This window comes from Panthera tigris (assembly GCF_018350195.1).
Source record: "Panthera tigris isolate Pti1 chromosome E1 unlocalized genomic scaffold, P.tigris_Pti1_mat1.1 chrE1_random_Un_scaffold_62, whole genome shotgun sequence".
Taxonomy (NCBI): Eukaryota; Metazoa; Chordata; class Mammalia; order Carnivora; family Felidae; genus Panthera; species Panthera tigris.
The window spans coordinates 152212-167719 of NW_024962175.1; the positions used below are offsets into that span (position 1 = coordinate 152212).

The following is a 15508-nucleotide window of genomic DNA, read 5'->3' on the forward strand; positions in this document are numbered from 1 at the left end:
TCCTTGCCCAGTGATTTGTTGCTTTTCCCTATACAATATGTCTAAGAAATCTTTCCATGTTAGTTATTCTAATTTCTAACTTCCCTTATCCTTCTAACACCTAGAGAGGTTTCAGTAGAGGGCTTCTTTACATTTGTTTGCTGATAATGGTAAATTTTTTACCATTTTTTTCGTTGAGTTATTATTTTCTCATTGATTTGTGGAAGGAACCATTTTAGACACATAAGTGATTTGGGGAAAAAAAATACTTATCTCCAGAGTAATTAACAGGCGTTATCTACCCAAGGAATGGAACAAATAGGAAGTTCAGGTGCTAAGGAGCTGGCTTGTTTGTGCCAGTGGCCCCACGCTATCTCTTTATTAATTGCACCACCTGGGATGCTGATAGCCGCGGAAATTAGAAAGTTGGCATTTACTGCATTGGAATATTCCCCACAAGGTTGCCAGTGATTCTTTTATTTATTCTGTTCATTCCTTTCCTACCTATTCAAGGATCTGAACTGTGTTTCTTCACAGAAATTTCCAAGGAAACTCTATTTCTCACATTGATGAAAATGTATGGAAGGGATACCGTTGGGTAGAGAAACTGTGAGTATATTCTCTCCAAATACGAATACAAAAAAAAAAAAAAAAAAAAAAAAAAAAAAACTAACTGCATTCTAAGGTCCTTCTTGGTCCAGAACTTTGAAGTCAGTAGCTCTGAGGAAAGGTGTTTCCCCTTCCATATCCCAACTCGACCTCTACCGATTGCAATTCTGTGTTAATTTTTTTTTTAACGTTTATTTATTTTTGAAACAGAGAGAGACAGAGCATGAACGGGGGAGGGTCAGAGAGAGGGAGACAGAGAATCTGAAACAGGCTCCAGGCTCTGAGCTGTCAGCACAGAGCCCGACGCAGGGCTCGAACTCACGGACCGCGAGATCATGACCTGAGCTGAAGTCGGCCGCTTAACCGACTGAGCCACCCAGGCGCCCCATCTGTGTTTATTTTAAAAATTAAATTTGGCAGGTTCCCTTTAAAATTAGAATCAATTTCAACTTATTTTCCATTATACAAGGAATACGTGATTATAGTCTCAATATATAAAAATGAAATAACAGGGGGGCCTGGGGGGCTTATTCGGTTAAGTGTCCAACTTCGGCTCAGGTCATAATCTCAACGGTTCGTGGGTTCAAGCCCCACGTTGGGCTCTGTGTTGACAGCTCAGAGCCTGGAGCCTGCTTCGGATTCTGTCTCCCTCTCTCTCTGCCCCTCTCCTGCTCATTCATTCCCTCTCTCTCTCTGTCTCAAAAATAAATAAACATTAAAAAAATTTTTTTTGATGAAATAACAGATCTAGTGAACACCTGCCTTATGTTCTAATCCCCCCACTGCTGGGATAGCCACTACTCTGGATTTAGTATATATCCTTCCAGACCTTTTTCCATGCATTTGCCTACATACATATTTACAGCAAAATAGGTTTGTTGTGTGATTTTCTTATCTTTTTTTTACATAAATTGTAACATCCTACAACTCGATTCTTTTGCTTCGTGGTATGTCTTAGACTTTTTTTCTTCCAGTACATAGAGGGTTACCCCATCCATGCAAGCTGCTGCATAATATTCCATAGTATGAGTGTATTACGATTTAGTAATTCCCCTCCTGATGGATGTTTAGGCTGTGTCCAGTTTTCTTATTACATGCATTGCTGCATGGACCACCTCATACATGCATCTTTGTGTACGTGGGTGGGTATTTCTGTAGAATAGATCCCTGGAAATGGAACTGTTGGGATGAAGACGATGTCGATATATACAATTTTAATTGCCCTCAAAAAAGGTGTGCCAATTTACACACCAATCCATACACCATGACAGCATTCATTTCCTCCTACCCTCCCACTCTTGGATATTCTCCATTTCTTGGCTGATCTGGTGGGTGAATAAAATGGGTCCCTTCTGAATTTGAATTTTTCTGATTACGTATACATTTAAATATCTCTGTATGTTTCCTGGGCATTTGTGTTTCTTGTCTGAATTTTCTGTCCTTTGCCAATTTTTTTGTTATCTTTTTTTTAAATTGATTTGTAGAAAAAGTCAGTGTAGACACAAGTAATTTTGGAAACAATATTATACTCAAAGTAACTGACTGGCATTTTTCATGACAGATTGTGTGTCATATCATTAGTTCAACTTGGGTAGATAAGTCATAAATGACTTCTGAATTAATAATAAAAGACATAACAGTCATAGTAATCTAAATGTAGGGATTATGATCCCCCTAAAGTAGATTCCCCCCTGCCCCTTAGTCTGATAACCTTACTGGTAAGGGACAAATGGTAGAACAAGGTAGTTGTTTTCTTATGAATTTTATGAATTTCTTAAGTACTATATATAGTTTATATTTTCTCATGATAGTATCTAACTTGGAGATCTTATTTCCCAAACTTGTAAGAAAAATGAAAGTAATTTGGCACACGGAACAAGAGAGAGTGGAGAGAGTGGGTAGGCTGAGGGACAGGGGTAGGAGAAAAACTTTGAATTGTGTATTATATACCTTTGGAATTCTGAGCCATGCAAATATATATTACCTATTAAAAAAAATAAACTGAAATTAAAAAAATATTTTTTGAGAAGCGTGTATTTGGTAGTTTATATACTAGAAGATGAATCTGGTAAGATTTGATGATTCTTAAAAAATTTTTAAATGTTTATTTATTTTTGAGAGAGAGAGAGAGAGAGAGAGAGAGAGAGAGAGAGAGAGAAAGAGAGTGAGTGAGCAGGGAAGGGGCAGAGAGAGAGGGAGACACAGAGTCCAAAGCAGGCTCTAGGCTCCGAGCTGTCAGCACAGAGCCTGATGTGGGGCTCGACCCCACAAACTGTGAAATGATGACTTGAGCCGAAGTCAGACACTTAACCAACTGAGCCACCCAGGTGCCCCAAGATTTGATGATTTCTAATTCAGCTTGAGGGTTATGCCTTGTAAGACAGAAGTTTTTAACTATGGGTCAATAGTCCCCTGGGGCAGGATTTTTAACCTTTTTTTCTATATATCAAATTTTAAAAAAAAATTTTTTTTAACATGTATTTATTGCTGAGAGACAGAGCATGAACAGGGGAGGGGCAGAAAGAGAGGGAGACACAGAATTGGAAGCAGGCTCCAGGCTCTGATCTGTCAGCAGAGAGCCCAATGTGGGGCTCGAACCCACGAACCGTGAGATCATGACCTGAGCTGAAGTTGGACACTTAACAGACTGAGCCACCCAGGCACCCTTCTATATATGTATTGATGATCTGCAGAAGCTTATGTTCTTGGGATAATGTTTTCAAATGTATAATAAGTTAAAATATATAGGAAAAGGAAATTATGTGGAAATAGAGTTTTCAAAAAATTTTTAAAAAGATTAGTGATATAGCAATAAATCTGCTTCTGTTAGAATATTAAATAACAAAATATAATGGTACGCCTACTAACTATTATAACTTCAAGGTACTGATGAGAATAAATGATATTTTGAGATATCCACGCCAAATATGTGATATGAAAATATCTGATTTCTGCTGGGGACCAAATTAACTACACTAATCTGTGGTTTGTTGCCTGCATTCATAATGGAAGGAAATGCTAATTCTAGTTAGAGGTTTGTGAAAATAGAGATGTGATTCTATTTTCCATCCAAGTTTGGCACCCACAAATTCAGTCCATTCTATTCACGGACCTGAGCCCTAAAGGGATGGTCTGCAAATTGAAATCGCATGCACACCTTTGCACGTATTCAAGAAAGTGCAGTTTTCTAGGGAAAGGGTCCATTCCATAGCTTTTATGAAATTCTCAAAAGGTTCTTGTCTCAAAAGATTGAGTCACAAATTGGGGCGGAGGTGGAGAAAGACATTTGTTTTCCTGTGAAGTTGTACTTATTCTCATAAATGATGATAAATGAATGATTTGTTTTAATTAAAAGTAGTATATTTGCAAATTGATACCTGTCACTTTCTGAATTCATTCAACAAATATTTATGGAGCATCTCCTATGTCCCAGGAACTGTTTTACATGCCAGGGATATAAGCTCAAGAACAAAACTGACCAAATATCCCACTTGTCAAGGGGTTTACAAATATATAATATAAAAACAAATATGTAAATATAATAAATACATAGAATTTCAAGTATTGGTAAGAAATCAGTGGCCAGATCTCTCAAGTTTTCTAATTTATTCAACGACCGTTTCTGCTGCTCATAGACTGAGTTTTTTACTAATGATAATACTTTTCATTCATATAATCTTGAGTTGGTTCTTTTTATTAGATGTACTGTTTACCTCTGTCTGAGGATATATTAATGATGCCATTCTAAATTTTGTATACTGTTTATTTTTGAGAGAGAGAGAGAGAGAGTGAGAGACAGAGTGCAAGTTGGGGAGGGGCAGAGAGAGAGGGAGACACAGAATCTGAAGCAGGCTCCAGGCTCTGAGCTTCAGCACAGAGCCCAGTGCAGGGCTTGAACCCATGGACTGCAACCTGAGCCGAAGTCGGATGCTTAACCGACTGAGCCACGCAGGTGCCCCATTAATGTTGGTATTCTCAAATCCTTTTGTGTTTTCTCTGTTAACTGTGTCATTGACTATAAGCTGTTATATTTGTTTTTTATTTTCTGTCCTGAATAGAATTGGCTTTCTCACTCCATTTGGTCATTCCTGAGTGCAATTTATCTTTGTAGTTGAGATTTGACTTGCTTCTGTTTTCTGGTCCTAAGGAAGAGGTGAAATGAACCACGGGGCTTGTTATTGGTGACAGGTCCCCCTGAGAGTTAAAGAAGAGGTGGGAGGTGACTTCTAATGGCTAGTCAGAGTGTATACCCTTCCTCCAGGGTTCTGGGACCCTGCCCCCTTCTAACACCAATGGCTCCTGCCTGGAAGAAAACACCCTTTGCTGCCAGATCCAAGGAGGAAGGATGTGGGGTTGATGTGCTGTCCTTGGTCCTACTGCAGTATCCCAGCTAATCACCCTGTAGGTGGCTCCAAGGCATTTCTGGTGGGGAGTGTTTGTAGAGCTACTCCCTTGGCTTTGAGCTAAGGTTGTGGATTTTCTAATTGTATCTTTTCTAATCATCCTTAGGGACTTTGGTGGAGTTTGGAGTTTGGTAGAGACTTGGCATGTTTCAATCTGCCAGCTTGAAATAGCACAACCTCTTAGGAAGACAATTTTGTACCCCTGTTAAATCCTGGAGAAACTTAGGCAAATGTGTACTAGGATATAAACAGAAAAATGTCCAAAGCAGCACTGTTTATAATAACTAAAGATTAGAAAAATCTGGTATCCACCAACAGTAGAATGAACAAATAGTGTTACACGGGTATTTACTCTATACTTATTAAACTGAGCATTTATGTTATGTGCATTTTATGCACATTTTTAGTTCTCACAGATATTTTTTAGATGGGGAAAAAAATTAGATGGCTTTACTTGTAGCACTGATATGGTTATAAATAGGGCTTCCACAATAAAATTTGGGAAAAGAGAGGAGGAAGTGGCAGTTCTGTCCATGTTTTTGCCACTCAGGGCTGGGTTCTAACAGAGATTTTGTGATCCAGAGAGTAGGCATTAAATGTACATTTTGGTGTGAAGAGTGGATAGGGGTGTGTGTGTGTGTGTGTGTGTGTGTGTGTGTGTGTGTGTGAGAGAGAGAGAGAGAGAGAGAGAGAGAGAGAGAGAGAGAGAGGGAGAGACAAAGGAGTATGTGAGAAGAAAAGATTTGAATCAAACAGCAGAGATCACCATCCCTACATTAAATAAGAATTAGTGTATTTGGTGGCACCATTACCCAGGTTTCTCTCACATCTAGCGGTCCTGTGTAGCAAATAGTTGTAGTTATTTTTGCATTTTGACCCAGAAATGACCTTTTCATTTTGCAGAATTCTCAGGGACAATTATCTGACCGAATTACGTAAAGACACATTTGAAGGCCTGCTATCCCTCCAGTATTTGTAAGTTAATCAGTTCATCATTTATTATGAGTTTTTAGTTATATTATTTATTAAAAAATACAGGGTTCAAATTGGATAATTGCAACAATTTCTTCTAACAGTAGAATTCTATAATTCTCTCTATTAAATTCTATAACTCTGTAAGTCTGTGGGGACCCAGCCCATCTCTAGCATTAAATACCTCCTATGCATTTTCAACTTTTTAATTTTATAGACAAGATATAGGAAAAAGCCCTTCAGTTGTAGAGGAAAAGGGGTAATGAAGTCTGAGCAATTATGGACACCCATATGAACCTTGTTATGTAAGTGTTCATATACCATCTGCTTTTATTTATATTTATTATTTATGGCCCATGGATCAAATCCTGTGTATGGTCTGTCTTGATACAACCTATGAGTTCAGAATGATTTTCATGTTCTTAAAGGGCTGTAAAAGAGAAAAGAAGAGAAAGAAACAGAGAATATGTGACAGAGACCGTATATGGCCTGCAAAGCCTAAAATATTTACTGTCTGGCCTTTACAGAAAAGGTTTGAAAAAGTTGGCTTAGTAAAATGAGAGGAATTGAAGTTAACCTCAAATTGTCACCTACAAGACAAGAAAATATAGAACACTTACATTAATTTGAATGCCATTAACCCAGAATTTTTAAATAATTTAATCTAAATTAAATATTTAAATATTAAATATTTAACTAAGCAGGTGAATTATGTAAGCAGTATTACCAAGTACATATTAAATTATTAAGAGATTAAGGATTTCAGTGTGGGAAATTTTATTAGTTTATTTTTTTATTATTATTTTTTATGTCATTTATTGTTAAGTTAGCTAACATACAATGTGCACTTGGCTTCAGGAGTAGATTCCTGTGATCAGTGTGGAAATTCTTATGCCACCATAAAAATAGATGTTTAAAATGATGGTTAAGGGGTTGGGGCTCCTGGGTGGCTCAGTTGGTTGGGCGTCCGACTTTGACTCAGGTCGTGATCTCACAGTTTGTGGGTTCGAGCCCCGTGTCGGGCTCTGTGCTGACAGCTCAGAGCCCGGAGCCTGTTTCAGATTCTGTCTCCCTCTCTCTCGGCCCCTCCCCCACTCATGCTCTGTCTCTGTCTCTCTCAAAAATAAATAAACATTAAAAAAATGATGGCTAAGGGGCACGTGGCTGTCTCAGTCATTAGAGTCTGCAACTCTTGATCTCGAGGTTGTAGGTTAGAGCCCCATGTTAGGTATAGAGATTACTTAAAAAAAATGAAACCTTTAAAAATATAATGATGGTTAAGTGGTATAGTTAGAAATGTTTACACTAAACAAACATCAGAAATGCCTCTAACTTTGCTAATTACAGAATAAACATCTCTCCAGCCTCATTGTCAAGGAAGAAATGTTTGCATATATCTCTGTACATTAGACATACAGAGATACTAATGTTCTTTGCTATGGAGGTTCAGTGTTTATTCTTTGTCCATGCCATGCAAAGCTGTGTATTTCATTAATCCTTTTTTAAAAATTTTTTTAATGTTTATTTATTTTTGAGAGAGAGAGAGACAGAGTATGAGCAGGGTAGGCACAGAGAGAGAGGGAGACACAGAATCCGAAGCGGGCTTCAGTCTCTGAGCTGTTGGCCCAGAGCCCGATGCGGGGCTCGAATTCATGAGCAGTGAGATCATGACCTGAACCGAACGAAGTCAGATGCTCAATTGACTAAGCCATCCAGGCGCCCCTCATTAATCCTTATTAATGATGTGCTTTAGAAAATAGATTCTTCTTGCAAATGTGGAAGGCTTAAGGGTAGTGAGTAAAAAGAATCTCATATGACACTAAAAATAGTCCTTCAAATTATCAAACCTTCCAAGTCTTAGGGGACAACCACTTTGTATTGGTCTTCTTGGCTACCTCTGCCATCTGGGCTCCAAACGTTACAAACACAGTTTGGAGAAAAACAAAAGAGACAAACTGCGCAATGGATAGGGCCTTTCATTATTTCTACTATGAGGTACTTTGTAAGCCAATTATTTCATGTCAGGTGAAGTGTTCTCATTCATTCATTCATTCAAAAAAAATGTGAATCAAAACCTAAAAAAGAATGTGACAGGCCCTATGCCCAGTACCATAGGCACGCAGATGGTTAAGACAGGCTTCCCACCCTTGTAGGAACTCATGATTTCACAGGGAAAATAAACAGAAGCTTAAACCATAACGCCTAAGCACTAAATGGATGATGAAGCACTGACAAAGTGCAGAAGAGGGAGCCACAAAGTCATAAAACCACATTTCTTTTCAGTCGTTTTGCTCCTTCTACTCACTACCCAGCTGTTAATTTATTTTATAAATATTTGAGTTTGTTCTTTGTCCATGCATCAGTTTTAAACACAGTAGACAACGCAGATGAGCAAGACTAGTCCATACTTTCATGGAGTTTATGCCCAGAGGAAATGGAATGCCAGAATAACTATATTAAGAAGAAATTGGGGCACCTGACCGGCTGAGTCAGTAGAGCATGCGACTCTTGATCTCAGGGTCGTGAGTTCAAGCCCCAGGTTGGGCGTGGAGTCTACTTTAAAAAATTAAAAGAAGGAGAAGAAGGAGGAGGAGGAGAGGGGGAGGGGAAGAAATGGATTTGGGCAATGAGAAGTATAAGTTGTTTTTGGAACACAGAAGAGGGGGGAAGACTTCAAGTTGGATCAGGGAAGTTACTAGAGAAATGCTGTTTGAACAGAACCTTGAATGGCTATGACGTATCATCAGATAGACATCTTGGGAAGAATATGCTTGCAAGATAGAGTGAGTGAAAGGCAAAATGCAGGAGAAATTTCTTTGGTATCTGTAGAGTAGGAAACTAGAGCCGGATTTAGGATTTTGAAGGCCTTGGATAATATGCCAGGCTACCGTGTTATCACAGCAGTGCTCTAGGACAAACTTTAGACTGCACCAGGGTCACCGGGAGGCCTTGTCAGAACACAGGTTCCACCTCCACAGTTCCTGATTCACTCAGTCCAGAGTAGAGCTGAGAATTTGCATCTTGAGTAAGTTCCCAAGTGACTCTGATATTTGAGAACCACTCCTGGAGAATTAATCTGGTGACTGTGTGCAGTATAGATTAGAATGGGAGAGACCAGAGATGAAAATGCCAGTCAGAAGATGGTGGTACCCATGTAGGTGGAAAGTGAGGGACTCGGCTGAAATCCATGGAAATAAGAGGGTCAACCATAATCAAGAATGGGTGTTTCCAAATAAAAATCCAGGACCATGTTGTTTTTTTGTTGGCCCCACTTGCAGCTGAAGCAATTGATAAATTCATAGACCGTTTAGGCAACGTACAACCAAAAATAAATTTCTATTAATATGATAATATAATTCTGAGTTCGTTCAAAGTTAGGTATTGATTAGAGGAGTAACTTCTTTTCAAGTTAAATGAAAAGGTATCTTTTACCTCTTCTGGTATTGACTTGGTGTCAAGAAATAGAACTAAACCAGGAAGGTGTGCTAATGTGAGAATATCCCTTTTAATATTAGAAATTATATGTGGAGATCACAACTTTGAGCTCATAATTTAGAAATTGATGAGGCCACAAACAGTCATTTAATCAATTCTTCTGCTCTCAGGAAAGATTACTTCCAAGATCTATCAAGATCTATAGTTGTATATTTTATGTATGAAGATCACAAAGGTGAGACTCTTAAGAAAGGTGAGGACAGGGTTAGGGGCTCTGGAAGGTTCAAATAACAATTCCTAATACTCAGAGTTTAGCCAAAAGCTACTTATTCAATACTACCATCCTACTAATTAGATATCTTATAGCTAATTGAGGCAATATTTTCCTTTTCCTTTTCCTAGAGATTTATCCTACAATAAAATACAATTTATTGAAAGACGTACATTTGAATCACTACCTTTTTTGAAGTTTATGTAAGTTACAAATATAATTTCATTATATTTGGAATTTGTATTAAACTTAATTGTAAACCTCTTTGTTATTCATTTTGAATGAATGAAACTTTATTAGTCGAAAGCTACTAAAATTATGTAGCAAATCTTTTTTGTCTGTGGCAAAGTTTGGTGTGAGAGTTTTTATAGAGATCAGAGTGAATCGTTCTAGAGCAGCAGTTCTCTGCCAGGGTGATTTTGCATCCAGGTGACACTTGGTAGTGTCTGGAGACATTTTTGATTGTCAGACTGTAGATGTGCTCCTGGCATCTAGTGGGTGGAGGCCAGGGCTGCTGTCACACCCTACAGTTCACAGGGCAGCACCCCCCCCCCCCCATAACAAAGATTATCCAACCATAAATCTCAACAGTGCTAAAGTTGTGAAACGTTTTTCTAGAGAAATAAACTTACTTCTCTAGAAAAAAATACTTACTTAGCACAAGTATTTATTGAGCATTTACTGATTTGTATCTAATGCACCACATGTATAAACATGAAAGTATAAATCTTTCATGCAAATATTTTTTTAAAAAGGCAAGTATCTTTCATAGTGAGATTTCTTTAGTGTATGGAGAGAGTATTGTGGTTATGTTTCATTATCTATAAATTAGAATCACTGCCAAAGGATAAATATTCTGAAAGAATATCTTTTTTTTTCTCTTTGTTTGTGTCTTGTTTTTTTTTGTGTGTGTGTGTGTGTGTAGAAATCTTCGTTGCAATTTACTCATCAAACTGAGCTTTGGAACATTTCAGGCCTGGCATGGGATGCCGTTTTTACACAAGCTGTAAGTGAAATAGAAAATGAATACATGTAAAAAAAAAAAAAAAACAAAAAAAAACTACATGTAAAAATATCATACAGTGATTGGTTAGGTGTGTGTTAATAAACCCAGTATGAATTCTGGAAAGTAGGTCTTAAAATCCATTTTTTTTTTTCAAATGAGGAAACTAAGGTACAAAGAGGCCAAGGGACTTGTCTTAACTCCTAAATGGCACTCTCTGCCCTCCCTCGTACCCAGCTTTGTGTGGGCAATGAAAGCCCCAAGCAAGTAACACCCAAGTCAGTATTATCATGGGAATTCGTGACAGTGATGCTTCCCCAAGGTGTGCATGGTCCTTGAAATCCACTTTTGAATTTAACTTTGATTCCTGCTCATGTGCAAGTTTCCTATGCAAAAGAGAACTTCAAAGAACTAAGTTTAGCACAGAGTTCTCCAGGCAGCAAAAGGTGTGGGTGCTTCTTGAGCCATGAGGAAAGCAGAAAGAACTCCTGAATGCCTGCCACAGGGCACTGCTCTCCATGTGTTTTCTTTCCTGACCACTCTTCAATTAAGAAGTGTGTTATTCCCTTTCAGCCGGAAAATTCTGTGATTTCTCTGTAAAAAAGCAAATCATACTGGACATGTTCAGTGGCCTGAGGGGGATTTTTAGACTCAAGGTTGAAGACCCTCCTCTAAAGCAGACGCTGGAAAAGACTGTCTTACTGTCTTGTGGTTCAGAAATCCGATTTCACAGCTTATCTTCCATTAGATGAAAGTGTTTACGGTGTGTCCGGAGCTGGAGTAAGTTCCTGCGGGTGCCCAAGAGCAGGGGCCTCCTCTCTCCTCTCATTAATTTGCTGATGCCTAACTTGGGGAAAGAATACTGAGGGTCAGTTTTTTGTTTTGCCGGCATGCCAGAGAACGGGCTCATTGAGTTTCTCCACCAAGAGGTTTTAGTGGTGTCAATATAATGTCTTAAAACTCACCACCTCTACTAAGCATCTTATAACACCGAGAGTCTCTTCTAAGAATCTGAATTTCATAGTTATGTAGGCAATACAGGACAAAATAGGGTGGAATCCGTTGATAACAATGAATGAATTCATTGAAAAACACTCAGTGCCACGCGCACTCTGTGTCGACAGTGTACTAAGTACTGGGGGTACAAAGAATACACAGGGACTGTCCCCAAGAATCTTTCATACTGGAAGGAGAAAAAGATGGCCGTTGATGGGAAAACGTATGTGAGCCATGCTGGCATCAGTGCAGCAGGGTAACGAGCTAGGGGGTGACAAAGTAGGGGATGGTTGTGGAATAGAAAAGATTTGTCGTGGACAAGGCAACAACTTGCTTGTGTTGAGTTTTCACGTTCATCTTGATGAAGTTTTGGGGAGATGGTGGGGAGTCGGGAGCCGACGGCCAAGAAAGAATTCTTGAACATGTCTTTGGTGCAAAAAGGCGATTTTATGAAAGCACAGGGACAGGACCGTGGGCAGAAAGAACTGCACTGGGGTTGTGAAGAGTGACAGGTTATATGCTATGGAATTGGGAGGTCAAGTCAAAAGGGAAGTCTCCAGAGGGACTGTGATATGTGAAAGAGGACTCCTAAGATACCAGAGGCCTTGCTATTGTCAAGCTAAGGTTGTTTTTCCCTCTAGCAAAGCATTAAGACAGTAGGGAGTTCCTGGAGAAATATTTTATTTGCCTGCCTCAAGTATCTGTCAATAGGCTGCAGGTTATAAGGAAATTTAATTTTACCTGAGATTTCCTTCTTGCCTTTGTTCCCCATATCACTATGGAGGGGTGATGTTGGGGCTCCAGGAAGCTGATTCTGTAGGTTTCTGGCGATTAGGCTATTGATAAGATTGCCTTTTTCTTGTAATTTACTAAGCTATTTGTAAACTGATGGAAACTCCTATCTTGCCCGACTGAGATCTCTTATCAGTTAACCATTTGTTTTCTTTCCTTTCCTTTGTCCTCGAGCAGCCAGAATCACACATATCCCACCTGGGGCGGGGGCATGTGCTAACTTGTATTTTGCCCTCAACTTGCCTCATGCTCCCTCATCGATCTTACATGACAGAAAAAGGTAATTAAAGAACCAGAGCTAGCTGGTATTGAGAATAAATTAATACTCATGTCATGTGTGTTATGCCCAGAATTCGTGATCCCCAAATCCCGCCAGGGAGCCGAGTCCGATGTAAAAGCAAAAGAGCCTTTATTCGAGCTAGCTCGAGCTCAATCCCCTACCTGCACTGATGCAGAGGTGAGATACCGGGGAGAGAGAGCCAGTTTCAAAAGGACAAAGGTTTTATTGGGGCCTAGGGGCAGTTGGTGAGGTAATGGCTGTGGCCTCAGCTGATTGGCTGGGGAAGGGTCCTGGGGAAGAGTGCTGTTAGGCAGGGGGGGGGGGGGTTACTCAAGGGGAGGAGGTGTGGTCAAGGTGAAGGACACAGAACAAGATGGAGTCAGCCGGCGTAGGCCCGCCCTTTCAATGTGGTTTGAATAGAGCTGTACTACTAAAACGAATTCACAGTTAACTTCCAAAAAATTATCACAGTACAGTAAGTGTGTATTGGAGGTTGGGCTCCTTGTTTGGGGCCAAACTTTTCTTTTCTTTTTTCTTTTTAACGTTTATTTATTCTGAGAGAAAGAGAGCATGCGCAAGGGAGATGCCATCCCGTGAATTCAGTCACGTTATTACCTATGTGACTTAATTACTGGGGTGTTTATAAGTTGAAACAATATTTTCTCCAGCATTAAATAAGTTTGTAAACCTTTTGGGCCCCAGCTGAGGTGGATTTATCTTGAACTGACTGAAGCTTAAACTTCAGGTCTTCTCACTTACATAGGCCCCTTCCGAAGTCTTGGGAGGGACCCTCGCAGTTCCTGTACGCATAATTTTGCATGTTTTGATGAGGCAGGATTTCCCAAAGTAGATGAGGTCCAGACCCTACAAGGCCTCGATTCACCCCTGGGTTTCAGGTAATTCTATCTCAGTAAGTTTTTTGAATGAAGCCTCTTAAGTTATTGATAAACACTGAGTGAACACGTTAGCGGTGTGGTAAAGTCTATTTTGAATCTGAAATCCACCTCAAAGCCATGCCAAGAGTTTATTAATAAGGTACCACTTTTTGAATGGTAGTAATAATCCTATTTCTTCCAGATGAAATCAGGAATGAAATATATTATGGAAAACCAACAGTGGTTGATAATCCTAAATGTTAAGTATACTTTTTTTTTCCTGACTTTAAAGTGCTTCTCCTTCATTCACCTACACAGGTGCAGACCGATGGCTTATTTTAAAAAATTCACTTCATTGCTTCTAACAGTACGAGCTCCATGAGTTTAGAAGCCGAAGGACTCTACGATGTAGAAAGGCTGTACCTTATCGGGATAGAGCACATTCACATGCTGGCTCGTCTGTGGCGCATCAGTATTGTGCCAAGAACATAAGCTCTAAGGGAGAATAAGGAAAATCTAAGCCTTACCCCTTTTGAATTATTGTTGAGAATATCGTTGAGGTAGGTGTGGCCACCCTCTGAAGGCAAAGTCGAGCCGCAGTCACAGAGACGCCCTAACGCTCCCCCGGTCAACCGCCATCTGCTTCCTTTTAGACGGCTGCGTGCCCACACAAGTTGACACACTTCAGGATATTGTCATCGCTTTTTGGTATGTACTGGAAATCCTGACAGCTTCTTCTCAGATTCAGAAAGGCATCAACGTTAAGGATGAAGATGACAACTCAGGGCTGTCCTTTTGGGGTGATTTAGGGTAACTTTTATTATTTTCCGTGTGTGGTAGTTCAGAAGCTTTGCGATAGTCATACCCAACTGTTACTTTTCTTCTCCCAGCTGCATCTGATTCTTCCCACGTATATGCCAAGGCATCTTCTTTCTCTGGGAAGCATGGTAGTTGCTCCTCTGCCCCATATCATTTCTTTAATACCTACCTCTGTTAGGTATTTACTGCGCTCCGGCACTACGCTGAGACCTTTCGCTTGTGCTGCAAGTAAGACAGTGTGTCTTAAACTCTTAGAATAGAGCTTGGCACGTGGGAAATGCTCCGGATGTGGCCCCTCACACGGCACTTCATTTTCGTTTTTCCAGCAACTCTTGTGATACAGGTAGTATCATCCTCATTTCGGGGATGAGGAAGTTGAAACTCAGAGACATCGGGTGACTTGCCTAGGTTCACACTGTCAATAAGTGACAGAACCACTTAAGAAGCTTCGCGAGTAATACAATTCCGCATTCCCTGGCACTAGGTAGGACCTGAATGACAACCGGCCTTTTGGGCGTCGTCCCTTGGAGTCAGCTTCTCACTGGAATAGGACCTTTCGAGCAGGGAGCTCCTTTTCCCTATGCTTCGGGAGCTCCTGGCCATGCCACCTATGGGCATCCCCAGGCTTCCTGCTCACCGCCTGGTGCAAATATCACATCGTCACTGCTAGGCACCCACTCTGTGCCCAGCCTTATGCTAGGTGCTTTGCACATGCTCTTTCCTTTAATCCTCAAGTTGCCTTATGAGGTAAATGCTGCTAAAAAGACTCGGAGACGTTCGTTACTTAAGTCCCTTCACCAGGAAGTGACAGCCAGAATTCAGACCTAGGTCTGCCTGATTCCGGGGCCCTTGCTTCTTGGGCTGTTCCTCACTGCCAGAAACTCCTCTTCAAGGCTGTTCTCAGAACTTGAATTAAAACATGGGCTCACCATTTCAGATTCTTTAGGCTTCGCCCCTCCCCCCGCCCAACCCCTGAGAGAGGATCTACGTGATGCCGTTAGATGTCTTGTATTGAGGAGCTTCGCATGGGGAGTCATGTTCTCATGGCCCATGAACCTATGTAGATGAATAAAG

General features: G+C 40.2%; 1 protein-coding gene and 1 long non-coding RNA gene across 2 annotated transcripts in view; one reads left to right on the top strand and one right to left on the bottom strand.

The window, feature by feature from the left end:
- The window catches only part of LOC122236274 (leucine-rich repeat-containing protein 37A3-like), a 50698-nt gene that overhangs the window by 8990 nt on the left and 26200 nt on the right, over positions 1-15508 (top strand). Inside the window, exons 4-7 of the mRNA XM_042977147.1 lie at positions 517-588; positions 5895-5966; positions 9801-9872; positions 10595-10675. Of these exons, the coding sequence (XP_042833081.1) occupies positions 517-588; positions 5895-5966; positions 9801-9872; positions 10595-10675 (297 nt within the window). The remainder of the gene's footprint in view (positions 1-516; positions 589-5894; positions 5967-9800; positions 9873-10594; positions 10676-15508) is intronic.
- Positions 10248-12943, bottom strand: LOC122236276. Its single transcript, XR_006214348.1, has 3 exons — positions 12902-12943; positions 11375-11519; positions 10248-10673 (listed from the first exon to the last, which is right to left on the bottom strand). It is a non-coding gene; the product is annotated as an uncharacterized LOC122236276 (long non-coding RNA).